General features: G+C 52.9%; 1 protein-coding gene and 1 long non-coding RNA gene across 5 annotated transcripts; one reads left to right on the top strand and one right to left on the bottom strand.

The window, feature by feature from the left end:
• Positions 1-237: 237 nt before the first annotated feature.
• On the bottom strand, positions 238-10,377 carry LOC125182220 (uncharacterized). Of its 4 annotated transcripts, none has more exons than XR_010833118.1 (4): positions 10,244-10,377; positions 8,124-9,263; positions 3,608-7,530; positions 238-3,320 (listed from the first exon to the last, which is right to left on the bottom strand). It is a non-coding gene; the product is annotated as an uncharacterized lncRNA (long non-coding RNA). The 4 variants fall into 4 exon arrangements; XR_010833120.1 differs by lacking the exon at positions 238-3,320 and having other exon boundaries at positions 4,390-7,530; positions 8,124-8,815; positions 9,013-9,263; XR_010833121.1 differs by lacking the exon at positions 238-3,320 and having other exon boundaries at positions 4,390-7,530; positions 10,175-10,304.
• On the top strand, positions 10,291-19,507 carry LOC106032948 (fatty-acid amide hydrolase 1-like). The gene is made up of 15 exons (XM_048059111.2): positions 10,291-10,617; positions 11,829-11,942; positions 12,490-12,633; positions 12,946-13,079; positions 13,820-14,026; positions 14,419-14,459; positions 15,018-15,142; positions 15,370-15,495; positions 16,333-16,430; positions 16,804-16,903; positions 17,187-17,227; positions 18,048-18,087; positions 18,618-18,726; positions 18,931-19,076; positions 19,169-19,507. Exons 1-15 carry the CDS (start codon positions 10,435-10,437, stop codon positions 19,295-19,297), a joined length of 1,737 nt encoding a protein of 578 aa, XP_047915068.2. The 5' UTR covers positions 10,291-10,434; the 3' UTR covers positions 19,298-19,507.
• The last annotated feature ends 94 nt before the right edge of the window (positions 19,508-19,601 follow it).

Below are 19,601 nucleotides of genomic sequence, written 5' to 3'. Positions count from 1 at the left end.
TAAATGGCTTTTCAATCAGTTTGATCAAAAGTGCTCCTGCCAGAAGTGCGGCACACCCGTGCAAGCAGGAATTTCCTGCAGGACAGCTACTTTCTGAAAAAAAAGTTTGGATTTTCTCTTGGAAAATGATCAGCTCAAAACAGAACTATGTGGCCTCATAGCCAACATTTTCCTTTTTATTTCTTCCAGAATTTGGAGTAGACGCCCCCCCCCCCCCCCCCCAAAATTTCATTCTCATCAAAATATTTCATGGAGAAAAAGCAAACCAAAAGCACTCTGCCCTGGCTCAGAGTTCAAACGCGTGGGGATTTTCACACAGCCCAGACCTGGGGCTTGAAAACGCTCTGCCTTCTGGCAAAGCCCATTCAGCAACATAGCTCAGAGTGCCCACGTTTGTCCAAGGCACACCTCCAACCAGCTTAACACCAGGGAAGCTATCCTCATTCTGATAATTTCGATTATAGATCTGCTGAGGCTTTGCTTTCTAATGATTTTTTTTCTTTTCTTTTTTCTTAGCAGCGACTATCTGAGGGACATACTTTCAGGGTTGGCTCTTTCCCCCTTTCCCAGCCTCCAGACGACCACGTCTTGATTCGATGCTCCTCGTGTTTTCCCCTTGCTCGCCACACACCGGCCCAGAGGATAGCTGTGATTTATTCGAGCTACGACGGCGTGCCCGGCGTTTGTTCACCAGACCAGATGGATGCAAGATAGATGAGCCGGGCTGCGCGCCTCCCTGCTCCTAATGCTGGGAGATTAGATAGGGAAGCCAGATAGCCTGGGTTTGGAAGCAAGCAAATGAGCAACCCTAAATACCTTCCTAGACCCGGTGACCGTAAGTCCTTGGCGGTGGCTGGTCCTTGTGGGATAATGCCAGGAATAGGCATATTAAGCACATGAATGTCAAGTCCTAATTCATCTCTTTAATGTTGTACAGTAGCAGGACTGTACCCCCCTGCTGCGGTGTAATTTCACGCTGAGGAGTCTGATGGGGCTTCCTGCAGACTGATCCTTTATGGATCAGAAAACTCACTTTCCCTTTGTGTTAGAGGGCCTGGAGATTATCTTATTAACCTCCTCCCTGCCGGCGCAAATTAAACGCCAGGTTCTGTCTCTTCTGAGGACTCCTATTTCTGTGTCTTTCCCCCTCCTATCAGTTCACATTGCAGAGGTGAAGAACATTAAAAAGTCAACCTTCTACCAACAGGTCTCACTCTAATGTGAGCAGATGGGCTATTTTGCATTTTCTTGGCTCAGATGCAACACTCGCCTTGCTTGAACTCTACATCAGTTCAAGCAGCATGGGGCATCCACATTAGGGTTCCTGTGTCCCCTTTCCAAGTTCTTCTTCTCTCCTCTCCCTTCCCCAATACAGGTGATGTTTAAAACTCCTTCAGAGCAGTGCCCTGCAGACACCACCAGCCCCAGAGCTGCAAGCTGTGCTGCAGGAGCAGGTCCGCCTTGGGCTCTGAGCTTCATGCAGACCTGGCCCAGCTGGAGGAAAGGCTCCTTCCCTTCCACGTTGTTCCACCAGAGCACGTGAGGCTGTCAAAACCTGCACCAAGCATTGCCAGAGCCAAACCGAGCCAGCCCTTAGGCAATTTGCAGGAACATCAGGCAACCTGGTGGAGGGCTTGGCTCAGGGGATGCTGTGGGCCAGCAAGACACAGCAGGGACTGGCCAGGACATCCCTGTTCCTCCAGAGAAGGTCAGGAAGAGCTGCAGGAAGGAGGCAAAAACCCCGACGTGTTCTCAGGGACTCCTCGGATGGGGGATTTTCCAATCAGAGGAGACAAAAGCCTTCTGCTTTCACCTCCCCAAATGATGCCAGAGGGCCACCCTGTAGCCACGTCCCAGCTTGTAACAGGGGATGATAGTTTATAATCTCATTTTCTGGGCTGGCTGCCCTTCTGGTGCCCCTCATGCTCCATGTAAATCATCTGGAGTCTGATTTCTTTGGCTCACAGGGCTGTTTTCCCTCGTTTGCTTCTAACAGGCTCCTGGCTGAGCAGGGAAATTGTCAGCAAAACCAGTCCTGGTCCCAGGACAGTCCCACCAGCACACCTGCGGGCCGGCCTTGTGTGGATGCAGCACCGCAGCTGGGGCAGGATTCCCATCTACACACAGTTTCAGCAGAATGGGAGCTCCCTTCCAGCTGCCCTCGGTGGATTTCAATTATTTTTGTTTAGGATATTGTTCATAACTGCCCGTGTTGTGGCAAGCCACAGACCCCGTGGCAAGTTTCACCACCACCAGCGGCCTTTTTGCAGCTCATGAAAAATAACCTGCTCTTTATCTGCAGAAAATAGCATCGCCTGGGTCTTATCATGGCAAATTCTTTAATGGCTCTCAAAGCATTAAATAGTCCTTACCTGTCTATAAGAAAACTACAGCCACAGCTGTCCTGTCCCTCCAGCAGGGACAGATCTGCCCCTCGCCTTGCCGGAGAGCATCCTGCATCCATCCTTGGATGCCGCTAAGTCAGGGGCTGGTTTTAAGAATTTGGTCAATAATAGGGGTGGTTGGGTTTTCTTTTCTGATGCAGGGAGCAGGGTGAAGGATTTATTGGTTTAGTTGTGATGGCATTCTCATTCTTGTTTTATTTTTCCATAGGAAGCAAAAAAAAAACTCACTTCTTTCTACCCCAGCTTTGGTTATGGTACAGCAATACATAAAAAGGACAGCAGCTGAAACCTCTTCTCAAATCCTCAGGAGAGAATTTTCTTTCCTTCTTTCTTTCTTTCTTTCTCTCTCTCTCTCTCTCTTTCTCTCTCTCTTTCTTTCTTTTCCTTCCTTCCTTCCTTCCTTCCTTCTCTTTTCCTGCAAACAACCTGCTTTAGAAGGACCCTGGGGGAAATGTGCAACTCGAACCCTTTATTTCTGCATTTTCTATCTGACAACTCTGTCCTCTGCCCACATGAGCTGGGTCAGGTTTGGCTTGGGCTTGGGGCCTTTGTGCTCTTTCCAGCCAAGGACTGGAAGGTGACGGGGAGGCCTTTGAAGCTGTGTAGGGTCCTGAGGTCCTGCAGGATGGAAAGCACAACCTGCAGCCGAGAGGCGGCACTTCCAGCTGCAGAAGCAGAGCTGAATCCGTTCAATAGCAGAGATGGGTGCAGGTTACAGCCAAGCAAATGGGAAGGGAGGTGTAAGGGTGGCCCATGTGTACGCCGAGCTGCTCATTTGTTGCTGCTGGATGCAGATCCTGCCTCGCTGAGCAGCATGTGTGGAGCTGCAGGTCCCCTGCCCAGGCAGCAGCAGGCAGGTTGAAGGGGACAAGCGTCCCCGCAGCATCCCCAGGGAGCTCCAATGCGGGCTTCACCCTGCAAAGGGGGAGATTTTCGGCGTGAATAGATGCAAAGCCCCCTATTCTGCCCCGCACGGTGGGTTTCCCTGAGACTCAGCCCCTGCCTTGTCAAAGGACCCTTTCCAATCCGCCAGCCGCCAGATCCCCGGGCAGAAGGGAGGGCTGTTTGTTTAGGCCTGTGTGGGTTAGGCGGCTCAGGCTTTATTCTTGCGCTTTGATAGGTCCCCAGATGAAAATCCAATCATATTTTAAGCAGAACGAGTTCCCATGAAAGTCATTTCCAAACCGCCTGGCTCATCCTACCTGTCGGCGGGATCCTCCATCCCCACTGGGCTAAGCCTGGTGTAACGGCACTGCTCCCGGCAGCGTTACTCCCCGGAGCAGAGTCCGGCCCGCCGGGACAGCACCCGCTCCTCCTGCTTTAATGAACATGTAAATGGACGGGAGGCTTCTGAGCAGTGACCCTCCGGTCGGGAAGTTCTCCAAGGCAGCTCGGAGAAATAATACTTTATTCCTGGCGGTGCAAATAACTGATAGGGACTGGCTAAGAAGGGTTCATGCAAATACTCCCGAATTAAGCTCCGTCTGAAGTGAGAAAGGGAAGATGATAAACACACCAGGCTTTAAAACTGCAAAATATGCTTTGCAGGCATGAAACCGGAGGAGCAACAAAACTATCTGACATCACATTAAACAGCGAAGCATTTCTTATTCTCAGGGCTGCAGTTACCTAAAACCAGAGTCCCATTAAAGAGTCCTAACTATTATTTACATTTCTAAATCTTAAAACCATTAACAAAAGCCACTTAATTCAATTACTTTCCCTGGGCGCCGATGTTATTACATTATTGTCACGAAGCTGAGTTCGGCTCTGGGTTTCTCTCTTCTTGTTTTTTTTTTTTTAATTCATTCCGCTTTTCTCCGCTCCGAGAGCGTCCCCCACCTCCTCGCCTCCCTCTCCCCCGATGTCATTGTGTAGAACTAATGGGGTAAACTGAAATGGTATCTGTCCTCATTGACAGGTTTATGAGAATTTAATAAAGCGTGGCGCGGATAAAATGAGATATTACAAGGCCACACAAAGCTGATTGACTTCTCCACGTCAGCATTTTTATTCGGTTATTTATTTATTTCTTCCCATCGCAGGGATGATCTTGCTAGGCCAGGGGAGAGAAGAGGGGAAGGACAAGGCAGGGGGGTCCGAAGGGCTGATCGATCGATCCACTTGCTCCCTGTGAGCACAGACCTCGGTGCTTTGAGGCTTTCTGCTCCAGGAAGGGGACGGGTGAGGGCCATCCCCACTCGCCATCGGCGCCGTGCGAGCTGTGTGTCCGTACAGGTGGGACATCGGAGGTGGTGATAAAACGGGCCCTCCGCACCCACCCCAGACCCAGAGCACCCAGGGAGGTCTGTGCCAACCGATGCAAGGCAATTACAACCCAAAGTGGGACTCTGAGGGTCCCCGAGGGGGATGCCACCAACCAGCTCCAGCAAGGTGCCTGCTCCGTGCCTCAGTTTCCCCTCCTGCCCGATGCCCATCCTGTCTGTGTAAATGAACGCCCCCAGGTCTGCACAAATCAAACCTTCCCTCCAGGACTTCTGAGGAAATCAGTGTGTGTACTTAAGTGTGTTTGCTTTCATCCCATGGCACACAGGGAGAGCTGGAAATCCGGGCGGTGTGGTAACTGGCTGGCTGGCTCCCTCTCCTGGCTTCTTCAGAAGCAGAGCTCAGTAAAAAAAATTAAAATAAATTAAAATAAAATAAAATAAAATAAAATAAAATAAAATGATAATGATAATGATAATTAATAATAATAATAATATGGGGGTTGTGTGCTTTTGTCCGGGCAAGGAAGCCACAGTACTGGCGGTCCAGGAGGTCTGGGCTCAGCCCAGTCACACTCAGAGGTGCACCAGGTCTCAGGACCACACTCGTGACTTTGGACCCCACCTAAATTTTGATCTCAAACAGTGGAATAATTTTTGTTTGGAGGAAGGCTGTCAGGACTGAACTTGGGGCTGCTCCTGTTAGACTCAAAACCTGCCTTCACACACCAATAAGTTTAACCATGTCTGCAATACTCAGTCAGAGTGGGTGGCAGAGATGTCTCTGCTGATCCCAAAGCGCAGGCAATGTGCTGGATTTGAGGTACGATCCTGAGCACTGCAATAAATCCTCGTGGCAGTAATGCTGCAGGTCTCTGAGCACTGACAGCCCGCAGGATCAAGCCCTGCTGAGATATCCTGCTTAGCAAAAATAGCCAGGTTCAGACAGACCAACAGCAAATCTTTCCTCCCTTTATAGGAGCACTTAAAATCACTTGAAATCAAGAGTTGCTCCCCACAAAAGCTTCAGCTGTCCCATCAACAAATGAGCGAGAAAAGAGCCTTCTGCTCCATTCAGTGCCCCTTGCAAATCGAGGGCACAGTGCAGGTTTTCAGGGCGCAAAAGCCCCCGGGCAGCAGGTTTCCACCAGGACAGCAGCTCAATCCTGCTCTCTGGTGGCTCACACCCGAAAGGCCAAACGCAACCAGCAGCGGTATCTTTCGAGCACCCCTTTCAGCCTGTGCCCCGATTTTTTTTCTTATTTTTTTAAATTAATTTAGCTGATTATACAGCTCAGAAGGCAGCTTTTCAAAAAAAGATTGGGATCATCAAAGGTGATGATAGTGGGAGGGTCTCATGGGCTCCATAGAGGGGCTGCAACCTACCCCAGTTCATTTAAAAGCCTCCTCCAAAATTCTTTGCACCACGGGAAGCATCCTGCTGCTCTGCACAGACTGCTCACAACCCCTTCAACAGCCTTCCCTGGGCTGAGCCTGCCAGTGAGCACCCTCCCAGCATTGTCTCTCCTTGCTGAAGGGCCACAAGGTGCGCAGCAAGCACTTCTTGCACAGTTCCTCACCCCATCCCCACCGAGACGTTTATCTTCTGCCAGCCCCACTGACGTGGCAGCACAACGTGCTCATTCAGAGAGCAGGGCAGAAGCAGATGTCCCTTGGGGGTGCCACCCCTGCTGTCCCCACCGCCACCATCTCCCAGAGCAGGGCAACCACCGCTTGACACCCCAGCTCTGGTTTTATCAATCCAACACACCACGAGGCAGCATCTGTACAGCCTGGGCTCCTCCCTGGCTGTTCCAAGAAGCATTTGATTATCTTCTCCATGCTGGCTTCAACCTGTAAAGTTATCAAGGCAGAGATGACACCCTGTTCTTTGCTCTATAACGCACACTAACGAAGGGGCCAAACTTGACCGCCCTTCACCAACTTTTCTGCTCCTGGTCCTGAAGCATGAGAGATGCTCAGCATGAAAATGTTTGTAAATCTTTGCCAGTATCCACAACAGCCCCATATCTCCTGCTCTCTTTCTGTCTCCGAGCTGCTGGAGTAATTACAGTGTAGCAGTGCCAGCACGAGGCATTTCTGCTGATGAATGCACTCAATCTAAGCACAGTTTTATGTATCATTAATTCCTTTAGCATTCAAAAAAATAACTTTTTTGATGGCAGATAATACTGTAATCACTCACAATTGCCAATACAATTATCTTCATTCAGCTGTGTAAAACAACTACAGGAGTAATTTTAGCCACTAAAATTTTCTCTCAATTTTTTTCTTCCTTATTTTTTAATGTTCACATGAAATGCAAAGCCGTTTGGACTTGGGTTGCTGTAACACAGGCACTACAAGAAATGAATCCCCACTCCCCCATTTGTGTAAAGAGGAGCTTTTCAGAGCCTGATCCCAGTGCTTGCGAGGTGCACTGTTTGCTTAGGGTGCTTTAAACAATCCTAGGGGTCTCCGAAAAGGTCTTCCCCATCCTGGGGACCCCACTGCTAGGACCTGTTCTACTTTTCCTTACTACCCATCAAGCAACCATGCAATAGCTGCTCCACGTTCAATACAGCACAGCTGATGAGGTGAGAACCAATTACCAAAATCCTGTGCCCCGTTCTAGCCCAAAGGTTCAATAATTTGGCACACCAGATGGATGCCCCTGTGCCCACGTCTTGTGCTTGCCCGCTTGAACATCACTTGGGCTGGGATTCAACCCTGAGACAGCAGCACTCCACAAGACCAGAGAGAATGCCTACCAGTAAGGATGTTTCTTCTTCCAGCAGGAATCAGCTGCTCTCCTGTAGGAAATATTTCCTGTAGGAAACATTTTCAGGAATCTCACAGCAGCCTGGCAGAAACCCCAGAGCCGGCCTGAACCCAGCTGGCTGCAGAGGGAGAAGAGCAGAAAAGTTTCTGATCAGAGCAACAAAATTTGCTACCAGCGAAAACCTCTAGTGAGCAGGGGTCCAACGTGAGCCCCAGCTGCTGCAGGTCCCTGGGACACTGGCCAACACCACAGAGCAACCCTTCCTTCTGGTTTCTGATTTCCTGGACGTGGTGCAGGTAGCTGTCACACAATTCACCTTCTGGTTGACTTCCAAGGTGTTGGCATGGAAGCACAGAGCAGAAGACAAAGGGCAGTCACCTCTCTGGACCATGCAGGCCGCCATCCTGAGCTTATTCTTTAAGATCATGTTGCTAGCAAAAAGAGAAAACCCGCTACTATCTTCTGGGAGATTCTCTGCAGTTTCCTGTTTGACCCCAAAAGCGCTCCCCCTCAGGCGTTCCCTCTGCAGGTCCCTCTGAAGAACTTCAGGAGCTGAACACTTCTCCTGGAGGGCTGTGGCTGATCCATCAGCCCTAAGCTGATCACTATTGTTTTTTAAAAAAACTGCCTGAATTTAAAAAAAAAAAAAACTGCCTGAATTAAACCAAGCATGGCCATAGCAAATCTGTTGCAAAACACGCCTGAGGTTACCTGGGCACAGCTCAGCGAGGAACAGGCTTCCTCATGCTCAGTCCAGACGATCTTCTTGTAATCAACAGCTGATATTCGTTCAGTTTTGGATGAACCTCATCCAAAGGCCCAAAGCAGGACTTTCTTCCTCCCTGGTTAGTGAGCTAAGTGCTGTAAATATAAATGCTGGACCTGCCTCCAGGGGGGGCAGGCCCTGGTGGGGGGCTGGCAGCTGGTGGCAGGAGCAGGTTGTTAACTGCTGGGCAAGCAGCTGAGGAGCACCGGGGTGAAATGGGAGAGTGCAAGTGTGTGAATTCCTGGCTGAAGAGAGCACAGTTGCTTATTCTAGCACGAAAGGGCAGCAAACAAAGCCAGCCAAGGGCAGCAAACAGGAGACGTTGCTTCCTGCGGCGCGTGGATAAATCGCGGCTCTCCCCGCTGCAGGACACTGAGTGCCAGAAGGGGATTGCTTCACCCGAGAAATATCTGCACACGCACACAGCCATTAGCCGCTGAAGCCCGACCTCTGCCTTGAGAAGCCAGAGATCTCCAGGCGCCAGGAGATGGCGTAGGGAAAACATTCCTGCGTGTTTACCATGCCCCTGGTGCCTGCTGTCGGAGGGGCCGGGGCTTGCTGCTCCTTCAGCCTGCGCCGGGCCTGCCGAGCTCGTGGGATGTGTGCTGGCTGGGAGAACATTGCCTTTCTGCCCCTCCTGTGGGAAACACGGGGCGATAACATCGCTGGGACATGGTGACACCACCCGTCTGCATGCAGGGGGGTGGGGGCAATGGGGACAGAGGCTGCACCTCTCCACCCGCCTTGCCCAAAGGCTCCAGCCCTGCCAGGCAGCAGGGGAGACGCAGGGGCAGGAGCATGTTAAAATCCCATATTAAAATATTGCAAGTGCACCTGTTTTTACTGCCTGCAAACATCCTTATTTCGTCACGGTGCTGCCAAGGGGTGAGACTGGTGCTGCTGAGGAGGGTGTGCCGGCTGCAGCACGAGCAGCGGGGAGGAGCAGAGAGCTGTCACGGTGCTTGCCTTCATCCTCCCTGCAAGGGCAACCCCACCACGCCTGCTTCCCTCCGAGCGGTCTGCGTGCATGGGATTGCAGTGCCCTTGGAGCTCCCTTTGCTCTGTGATCCTCCGAGCCCCGCGGTCTGAAAGAGGGGGAAAAAATGAAAGGAAAAGAATGAAAGAAAGCAGGGGGGGGAGACCCAAACAGGCTCCTGGAAATAAAGGTTATTCTTGCATGTAATTTGCTTGACCCAGATAAACAGAGAGCTGCTTGTCCTCAAAACGAGAGCAAGAGGCTGTAAGCGATGAGTTAAGAGGGCTGAGTATTCCCAAGGCTCCTACACCCGTCAGCAAAGCCGGTGCCAGGACTCTGTGTACACACAGGGCGGCATTGCTCGCCGCGAGAAGCCCGAAGGCTGAAGTGAAGCAGGTGGCCTGAGCAATGACAGCAGGAAAAATCAGGTCCGGGGGCACGCAGCCCTCCGTGGTGTCTTCTAGCTCGGCACTGCATCTGCCAGGGGTGGCTCAGGCACAGCGGGAGCCTGCTGGGAGGCAGCAGGGAGATCCCAAACCCTTCCCAGCAGGTTTTCCACGACAGCGTGAAATATTCGGGCGTGAACTTTTTGTTTTTTTGCAAATGGTGAGGATTTTTAAGGTCAGACCCCACGGAAGGCTGGAGGGAAAGCAATTTTAAGGGAGTTTCCCTGAAAAGTGAGCGCAGGGCCCCAGCGAATACTTGTCTGCGGGAGTTCACCACTTCGCAGGCTGCAGCAAAGCAGAGCACGGCCACACACCCGTGCCGTGCCCGGGATGAAGCGGGCTGGCCGGGAGGTTTCGTCTCCTTTTTTTTTTTTTTTTTTCCCCTGGCCCAGCTGCCTGGCTGCGGGAAGCACGGAGGAGCCAGGCATCGCTCCTTCGATGTGCCTAGCCAAGGTTATTCCCCGAGAGCCGAGAAATCCCAACGAGGCGCTTAGACAGCCGCAAATCCCAAGCTCAAAGCCACACTCGGAGAAAGGCAAACCCCAGCAAGCCTTATCAGAAAGAGCCCACCCACCAGCACAGAGCGAGGGACGGCTTCTGGGCTTCTTATCTCTTTCCCTACCAACCCTCCCCTCTGCCAAACCTCCTCCTCCCGGCCCGCCGCTGCCGGCGATGCCTCGAAGCGGTTAACTCCCTTCCGAGCTCGTCCAACGCTCGGCTGCCAGCCGCTCCTCCCCGGGGCTCTGCCTCCCCGTTCCCCGCCTCCCCGGCGGCCGGAGGCAGCCCCGGGAGCCGGCGGGGAGGGAGCGCGGTGCCCCCGGGGCCGTGCCCAGCATGCGGCCGGCGCCGCGCTCCCCGCCCGCGCTGCTCTGCTGCTGCTCCGCCGGGCTCCTGCTGCTGCTGCTGCTGCGATGGAGGCGCTGGAAGGGGTTCTGGAAGAAGGTGGAGGCGGCCCGGCAGAGGCAGGAGGAAGGCTTGGACAGGATGGAGAAGGCTGTGAGAAGCTTTCGGGAGCAGGTGGGTGGAAAGAGCCGCGCCGGGCGATCCAAGCGGGAGGGTGCAGGTGGGAGCTGGGCCAGCGCCCCGGAGCTAAATGGGGTGGGGATGGATCCTGGAGGGTGTAAGGGGGGGGGCAGATGGGTGGTTTTTCGGCGAGGTATGGGCAGGTGCTGGTGTGCAGCTCGCTGCAGAGGCTGAGTTTTGCCTGGGAGCGAGGCGGGATCCCGACTCCTCATCCGAAGTTATCATTTTCTTTTAACCACACGTGCCCACACCCCCCGGAAAGGCAGCGACCCCCTGCAGCAGGAGCATAGCCAGGACAGGAGGAGGCAAGGCTTTATGGGGTCGCGCGGGGCGGTCCGCACGGTGGGGGCTAACAGGCAGCGGTGCAGGCGTCAGCAAAAAGAAACTCGCGGCGAGAGGAGGAAAATTCCAGCCTCTCATCTAAAAGTGCTATATCTGCTTCCACCTCTTCCGCCATGGCAAGACAGTCAGCCCGATTGTTAACGAGGCTGTAGGAAGTGGCAGAGGTGGCGTTTTATAGCAGAGGCCAAAGTCCAGCGGCACAGACGCGAGGGACGGGGAGCCACTCATGCCGAGGCAGGCTGCCATAAATCCGGCTCGCGCGTGCCGTTCCCTCTGCGGTCCCACTGAGCTGCCCGGCTTGTGGTTCGAGAGGGCTAGCTCGGGTTCAGAGCCCACCCTGAGGGATGGGTACGATGCACTTGTGTGCGGGTTAGTAGATGGCAGGGAAATTTCTGCCAGCCCAAAGTGAACCCTCTGCTGTCAGCTGAGGCTCTCGCTGGTGTGTGCCTCCTGGTTTGCTAATTTGATGGTGCCAGGGGAAGAGCTGTCTGTTTTCCTTCCTTGCTGGAGCAATATCTAATAATATAGGCAATTCCCACTAGAGTTCGGCACTGCACTGAGCAGGTCCTCCAGGCCCCGCCGAGACCTGTCTGAACAAGGCTGGAGAAAGGCTTTCTGCAGGGGCTGAGTAATACCGGTCCGGCCGGGAAGACAAGGCTTTAAAATGCTTGGGCTTCTGCTGGCCCCACAGGTTTCCCTCCATGCTCCCCCGCACTGGGGCAGGAGCAGGACTGCAGTCTTGGGGCAAATATTGCATTTGATCACTAAACAGCAGACGCTTTTAGGCTGGGATACAGTGGGCACTAGGGGGGGGAGGAAGAGACAGCAGCAGTGTGTCATTCCCTGTTCATCATTTCCCTTAGCATCCCTCGGTGAACATGGTGTCCATCCTCTCTCTGTCTCTGCCGGAGCTCTCCAGGAAACTCCGGGATGGCTCCCTCCCTCCAGAGCACGTCTTCTACGCCTACCTGGGCAAGGTGAGGAGCGAGGGCAGCAGTCTTGCCCAACGTGGGGCTGCCTCTCCTGGGAGAAGCCCAGCACAAGGTTCAAATGCTGATTCGAGCCTGGTTCAGACACTGCTGAGCTGCCACCGCTTGGGGAGGTTGTGGAGTGATGCTGTTGTCTCCTCATCATCTCCAAATGGGTTGGCAAACCTCAAACACTCAGTGTGCACTTTCATTCTCTAGCCAAAATGCCCTGATCACCTCCTGGGTTCGCACTTTGGGGTTATCATTTTATGCCACCCTACAAGCACGAACCAGAAAACAGCCTTTTGTAATCCGCTGTGTTGAGTGCCTCTGCCCATCATGTCCCAGCTGGTGCTGTGGCCCTCCTCCGTCCAGACAAGAGTTTGGAGTTTGGCACAAAAACCTCTTGGGAAAGACCAAAAAGGGCTGCCCTGGTACCAGCTGCCCATGGGGAGGTGGAGAAGCAGGAAGAGGCAGGTGTGCTTTGCAGAACAGAAAGCACTTGTGCAACACTGCAGGCTGTGTCTCACCCGCGGCTTTGCCTGCTTCCCCCAAGGCCCTCCAGATCACCAGAGAAACCAACTGCATCACGGAGTACATGCAGGAAAGCGAGACCCAGCTCCAGCAAGCGAGGCCACCGGGGAAGCCGGGTTTGCTTTATGGGGTGCCTGTCAGCATCAAGGACTCCATCAACTGCCAGGTACCAGGAGCACAATACCACGCATATCCTGAAACCCCTGGGGTTTAATTCTGGTGGCGGGGGGAGGTTTAACCTCACCATCTGGCTGGACTTTGTCATAGTTGATGGCAAGTGATAGGATTTGCTGCCCATCTCCCATACAAGCAAACAGAGAAGGCTGGTTAGATTTTATTACCACCACAGTATGCGATGTGTACGTTCTGGATGTGTTGTTGGAGGTGCATGCATGTGTTTCTAGATTTAGATAAAAATACTGGGGGCAGGGAAAGTTGCAGTCCTTGATCTGTGAACCTCGTTGTACTCTGCTCCCAGGGCCATGACTCTACGTTAGGGTTCGTGAAAAACATCAATCAGCCCATGGCAGAGGACAGCGTGCTGGTGCAGGTGCTCAAGAGACAAGGGGCAATTCCCTTTGTGAAAACCAATGTTCCCCAGTCCCTCATCAGGTAGGTGAGCAGCCCAGGTGCCCCCTCCCCATTCCCACATCAGGAATGGCAGTTCTCCCTCCCTCCTCTCCAGTGAGGGCTTCTATCAAGTCTAATTCTCACTTCCCACCTCTTTTTTCAAGAACAACACCTAATCCATATCCCTAGTGTCTTTAAGTTTTTAAGCTACTCGGAATGATCATTCATTCTGCTTTGAAATAAAGAAACAGAAGAGGAGAAAAATTGCTGCCCTTCTGTCTTGTGCTGGCTGGTTTTTAAGCCACTTTTTTTTTTTTTATCTAGTTAACCCCTTAGTGGCAGTTCTGTCAACTATACAGTACCATTATAAACATACCCAAAACTTCCTGCCGTATCTGCCAAGACCACCCTGGACATCACTGGCGTGGGGTGAGGCCAGGTGCTCCCCTGGGCAGCCGCTCTGCTCGTGTCCCCCTGCCCTGCCAACTGACCTTTGGTAGAGCTGCTCCAAGGGCAGCTATTGCCCAAGCCCTACGAAGTGCCTCGCCTTTCTTAACCGTAACAGGGCAACGACTGACCCTGTTTTTAAAAAGCCACACAGAGGGGTTGCCCTGGGGATTATCAGATTTTGCAAGTCACTTTTTTTTTTCACACTTTTTTTTTTTTCACTCAGATTTTGCAAGTCAAAAAAACTTCTCAAGATTTTTTTTTGAAGTGACAGGGTCCATCCACATCAACAGATGTCTGCATTCCCCTCATTTGCACACTCTCTGTCTCTCCAGCTTTGACTGCAAGAACTTAATCTTCGGTCAGACGTTCAACCCCCTGCTCTACACCAGGACTCCCGGAGGTTCCTCGGGTGGAGAAGGGGCACTTATAGGGGGAGGTGGGTCCATCCTGGGCTTTGGGACGGATGTAGGAGGGAGCCTGCGTTTCCCCGCTGCCTTCTGTGGGATCTGTGCGCTCAAACCCACTGGGAACAGACTCAGGTACTGCTGTAACCTCTTGGGGTGAGACCCTACGGTCTGCTGTGTTGGGATGCTCGGGCTGCTGTGGGCAAGGAGAAAGCTGGGAGGTACCGGGAAGGGCTCACTTCTCCCTCCTGCCCAGACATCTTCTGAGGAATGAAGCACCAGTTCCCCCAGAACAGAAACAGAGGAAATCTCCCCACCTGCATGCTGGGGACAGGGGGGAGCAGTTGTTCCTGACTGACCAGACATAAACCATTCTGGCCTAGGCTGGGTCTCGCTTGGGCTTCCCCTTGGCCTCTCCTTCTGCCAGCATCTGCAAAGGGAGGGCAGTGGTTTCATGAGCACTTCCTGCTGCTTAAAGCCTTGTCCTTCTCTGAAAAGTCAGCTGCTGTCTTTTTGTCTCTTTGCAGCAAAAAAGGAATCATTTCTGGTATCCGAGGGCAGAAGTCAGGTAGGAATTGATGGTTGACTTCCAGGGAGGGGAGGAAGGCAGGGCTGGGAATGACCTCGAGCTGGCTATGGGGAACCTTCTCCAGTACATCCAGAGAGGGAAGCAGGTTCCTTTTCAGGGACTCTTTCAGAGAGCTACGCCAATAGCACAGTTCCTGAGAAATGTGCTGGTGTGTGCAAGAGCTGAGAGGAGCGGTTTGTGTAACACAAACGCAGATACACCCTGTAACCCTCAGGGTGCTGTGCTGCCTGCCACAGCCTGGTGGGAGGTGGGGTTAGTGGTCAGAGGGGATGTTCTTGTGTCATGATTGATAAAGCTTTTTGCTGACTTTGTAAGGCATGCAAGGGAGGCATCAAGGGCACATATCGATGGATAACAACCATGGGCCTGTTGGTGGGAAGGGACCTGTAGGCATCCCAGCCCCACTCTCAGAAGGGAGCTGTTGATAACACTAGGCTAAGTCAAAGCGATGCCTAGAGGTCCTGCTTTTACAGGACATGCTCCATGTAAGCCATAATCGACCCTCAGCCATAATCACACTCTCCTGGTCTCCTCCAGTGGTCGCAGCGGTGGGGCCGATGGCAAAAGACGTGGAGAGCCTGGCGCTGTGCATGCGAGCGCTCCTGTGTGAGGACATGTTCAGCCTGGACAGCACGGTGCCCCCCCTTCCCTTCAATGAAGAGGTAAAGGACCTGAGAGGGGCTGAAGGGCTGTGAGAAAAGCTGCCATCCCCTTGGCTCAAAACGCTAGTGGCTTCCCGGTAGCCCTGTGGGACATGCCAGCCTGCCACGGACCGCGGGCTGGCACGTTGGTGAGGCGAGTGCTGCTTTCCAGGCCTGCAGCACGGGGGTACTGCTGGCTCCTGACACAGCTGACATCCTTCCAGCTGGAGCTCTTCCTTGCTCCGCAGGTGTATTCCAGCACACAGCCCCTCCGCATAGGCTACTACGAAACCGATTTCTTCACCATGCCCAGCCCTGCCATGAGACGTGCCATTCGGGAGACGAAGAAGCTTTTGGAGGATGCTGGCCACACGGTAGGATGCTGCATGAATCCGACTGTCATGCCAAATCTCTGCTTCCTTGGCACCATGTGCATTTACTCATGCCCAGGCCAAGAAGCACATTGTGTTGGGTGCTGTACAAACCGGGTCCTGAGGCAGTCTCCTCAGGGAGCTTTCAGTCGTGGTCTGACAGTGCTGGTCTGAGCCTCAGGGAGCACCTCTGTTCAGTGGCTGTGATCAGCTGGTGTCCAAGTATTTCTGTAGTTTCTTCTCAAGCCCATTTCACCTCTTTTGTATGACGTCCTTTGGCAAGCAGTTCCACAGGTGCACTGCACACTGCATAGGAAGCCACCTACTGATTGTGTATCTGGAAACAGGGGCCTAGGGAAAAAAACAGTAAGGCAGCTGCAGATGACAACTCTCCTGTAGCCCAGCAGTCTTCTACAGCATCTCAGTTTTCTCCTCTCCCCCATTTCAGCAAGTGAGCTGCTGTGCGTGAGGCACTGTGGTGGCTGCAAACCTTCCCCCTCCCCTTGCACAAGGGTCAGGAGGGAAGAGAAGAGCACAGACTCCTGCTCTCTGTCCTCCCCTGCCAGTTTTGGAGGGACCTTTGTCCCCTGGGGCTATTCAGGTGATGATGGTGGCAGAGCCCATCCTCTATCTTTTGACAAATCAGTTACTGCTCAGAGGGAAAACTGCATTTTCAGGGAAGGGTGGATTGGGTGGGAGAACCTGGTGGCCACGTGCTGGAGAGGGCTCATGTCAGGATCCCTCAGCCCTTGCGGGAAGGAGCCCAGAAGCCCATAATGCCTTCTCCCACGCAGCTTGGCTGTTCTTGCACCCCTGACACCTTTTCCGTCATCCTTCCAGCTAGTTCCCTTTGAAATCACAAACGTGGACTACGTGACTTACAACTTCTGCATCAGAGGAATGTTTGCAGACGGGTGCACCTCCTTCCTCAAGAACTTGTAAGTGCAGCCCAGGAAGGTTTGTGTGATTGGTGCCTCTCTGGGAAAGCCCTCGCTAGGGGGCCTGGCCGGCGTCTGGGTACGGGTAGCAGATCCACTGCATATAGACAGTGGCTGATGTGCAGAGGGTTTTTCTGGGGAGCTTATGTTCAATTGAACCTTGGGGTCGTTTGGGACTGTTATCAGCCCTGACAGATCAAAAGAAACTGGGTGCTGATAGCCTATAAATACCACGGGAATCTGGGGAGCCCAGAGGAATGGAGAAAACCTTTTTGTCACTTAGGTATGCTGTTCAGAGGGGTTGGTCCTCTACAAGTGATCCACTGTAATTGCTTCCCAACATTGCTCAGCTAAACATCCTCTTCTCTTTCAGTGAAGGGGAGCTCGAGAGAGGCAGCATGGGGACACTCTTCTGGTTGGCGAAGTTACCAAACTGCCTAAAAGCTTTCGTGTCCTGGATTGCCAAACCCTTTGTAAGGTCCACTTTTTCCTAACATAATTGTAGTCAAGCAATAGGTGTCTCCTGTTGCAGTAAGACTTTACAAGAGGGAATTCTCTAAGCTTGGCTTCCTGGCTGTGCTTAGGCACATCTCCTCCAAACTGGAGTGATGCTGTTTCTGTTCCCCCTCTTCCCTCTTTGGGGAAAATCCACACGTCCTGCCTGAGCACTGAGTCAACAGCTTGCATTTGTGATAGAGCTGCCTGAGAGAGCGGAGCTGGGATTAATGTAAGGTATTTTCTTTATTACTTCCTCAGGTGCCTCGATTGTCAAATATCATAAGCAGTATGAGAACAAAGTGAGTAAACCTGAGTCTAACCAAATGTAAAGATTTAGGTTTCTCCTCTGGAGAGTGGCAGTGTGTGCTACATTAGGGATACTTCCCTAGCTGCATGCATCTGTGAAAATACAAGGCAGAAAATACAAGGGTGGGAGCAAACTGAGAGCTGTTTATGTCAGCCTCATAACCCTGAAGGGTTTGGCCAACTGTTCTGGTACTGAGGATGGGAATAAGGGTGGGGGCTCACAGCCTATTGCTTATGAACTGGATGAAGCTTGTGGGAATGAAACATGCTGGCAGCTTCGGTACTGGTTAATACATCTTCCATGCAATGACGTAGGAGCCCCATAAGATAGGATGAGAGGAAAACACGCAGAGAAGAAGGCTTGCTCTTCCTTCCTGCGTTGCTGATGTTGGGCATTTAGGGGTGAGAAAGCACTCAAATCCTGTAGCAGAGAGAGTGAGTTTTGTGCTGTGCCTCCACGACACAGTACGTCTGTCTTCATGGTAAAGGATCAGGCTGTCTCATCCAGCCTGGCCTTTGCAAAGAGATTCATCTGGGCTTCCACCTCCTCAGCACAGTGGCAGTAACAGGGCTGGACACTTGTCAGGCCAAAGCAGCACTGCAACTAGATGCCATTAGTCTTCAGTCCTCTGTCACGGGCAGAAGCTGAAATGAGACCTCCAGCCACTGAGGGGAAAGCCAGCACTTTGCCAGTCCTCCCTTCCCTTGGCTGCTTCCCTTGGCCCACCTGCTTTTTGATGCTCTCCCTGCCGCCTAAAGCTGCTCTTTGCAGTACCTCTCAATGACTTTCGTTGGTTTTGCTTCCTTTTTCAGCACAGTGGATGAACTCTGGAGTCTTCACCAGGAAATTGAGGTAAAGTACTGAAATTTGGGCTTAGATAGTTCTTTTATTTCTGGAAACAAGTTTCAGTGCCCGCCAGCATTAGGAGATGACCAAGTCAGTGGTGTGAAGTAGGAACATGTGTCACTCCTGAACAGATCTCTCTTGGATGTACAAGTTTTCAGCACATTTAAAGGTTAGAACAGCAATTCATGCATTCGTGGTCCTTAATCAGGCCTGAATTTTCTTCTTGTACACCTGAAAATGTAGGCCATCAGCTGCAGCACCATTTCTATTCTGGTTTTCTCAGAAAAAAAGCCCTTATCCCAGCTTGCCCCTGCACTCCCCACCTCCAGTTTTAGCAGGGGACAGGCTGCTTTGTCCACTGGGAGGACTGCTGGCTGAGCAGCAAAGGGTTGCTGGATTTTAGCAGGGTCAGGCCTGATGCAGCTCACCCCACAACTCCTGGGGAAAGGCCAGGAGCCCAGCGGAGAGCCCAAGAAGAGCCTCAGCCCTGGGGCAGCACGTCCACCCCACTGACCACTGGTGCATTTGCTCCTCAGGAGTCTTGCCACCAGTTCATCGCCCAGTGGAAGAAGCTGAACCTGGATGTCATGCTTTGTCCCATGCTGGGCCCAGCTCTCGGTATCGGCTACCCTGGGAAGCTCTCAGGTAGGAGAAGGAAGCTCTCAGGCAGTGGCCAGTGCTGGGAAGAGCTCCAGCCCATGGGGTGCACCCAGGAAAACCACCCTGGTGTCTGTGGGAGCCGAAGGGGCCGGTTTCCATCCTGCAGCCACTGACTTCCAAGTGCACACAGCCATTAACTGGAGGTGGCGTTGGGTGTTTGCCCTGCACTGAGCTCCCTCTCTCCCGCAGTGGCAGTCAGCTACACCATGCTCTACAACTCCCTGGACTTCCCGGCCGGGGTCGTCCCCGTCACGATGGTGACAGACGAGGACGAGAAGGAGCTGAAGGGCTACCAGGGGTACTTCCGAGACTGGTGGGACCGGACCCTGGCAAAGGTAAGTCACGTCGCGTCCCCTTGGGGGCACGAGCATCCCCACCTCACCCCAGGATGCCTCCCTGCCCTCTTCCCCCTGTGTTTGTGCCTCAGGCTTTTCATGGCAGCGTGGGGCTGCCCGTGGCCGTGCAGTGCGTGGCCTTGCCGTGGCAGGAGGAGCTGTGCCTGCGCTTCATGAAGGAGGTGGAGACGCTCACCCTGAAGAAAAACCAGCTCGTCTGAGTCCCCATGCTCGCTCAGAGTGGGATCCGGGCTAGCAGAGGTGCTAGCTGTCCTCTTGTCCAGCCCACCCTCAGGACAAGCGTTCCTGCCTGCGAGGATGCCCTGATGGCTGGGGTGGCTGCCAGCTTTGGGACGCGCGGGGAAAGTGAGACGAGCTCTGCTTCGGTGGAGCGCTTCCAACAATTGTCCTAATACAGTATTTTTTTGTTAGTGGAAAGTCTGTTATTTCAGGTGTGTGTTTGTGTGGAGGTTTGGGGGAGAATTGAGCAATCCTCTGAACACCACCCAGGGAAGTGCAAGAACA

This window comes from Anser cygnoides, chromosome 8 (assembly GCF_040182565.1).
Source record: "Anser cygnoides isolate HZ-2024a breed goose chromosome 8, Taihu_goose_T2T_genome, whole genome shotgun sequence".
NCBI lineage: Eukaryota > Metazoa > Chordata > Aves > Anseriformes > Anatidae > Anser > Anser cygnoides.
Note: the sequence above shows the minus strand (reverse complement) of the source record. Positions and strands in the feature narration are given on the sequence as shown.

Coding starts and splice junctions, on each gene's coding strand:
- LOC106032948 (XM_048059111.2), top strand. CDS start 10,435: ATGCGGCCGGCGCCGCGCTCCCCGCCCGCGCTGCTCTGCTGCTGCTCC. Junction 14,027..14,418: donor CCCACTGGGAACAGACTCAG/GTACTGCTGTAA, acceptor GTCTCTTTGCAG/CAAAAAAGGAATCATTTCTG. Junction 15,143..15,369: donor CCCTTCCCTTCAATGAAGAG/GTAAAGGACCTG, acceptor CTTGCTCCGCAG/GTGTATTCCAGCACACAGCC.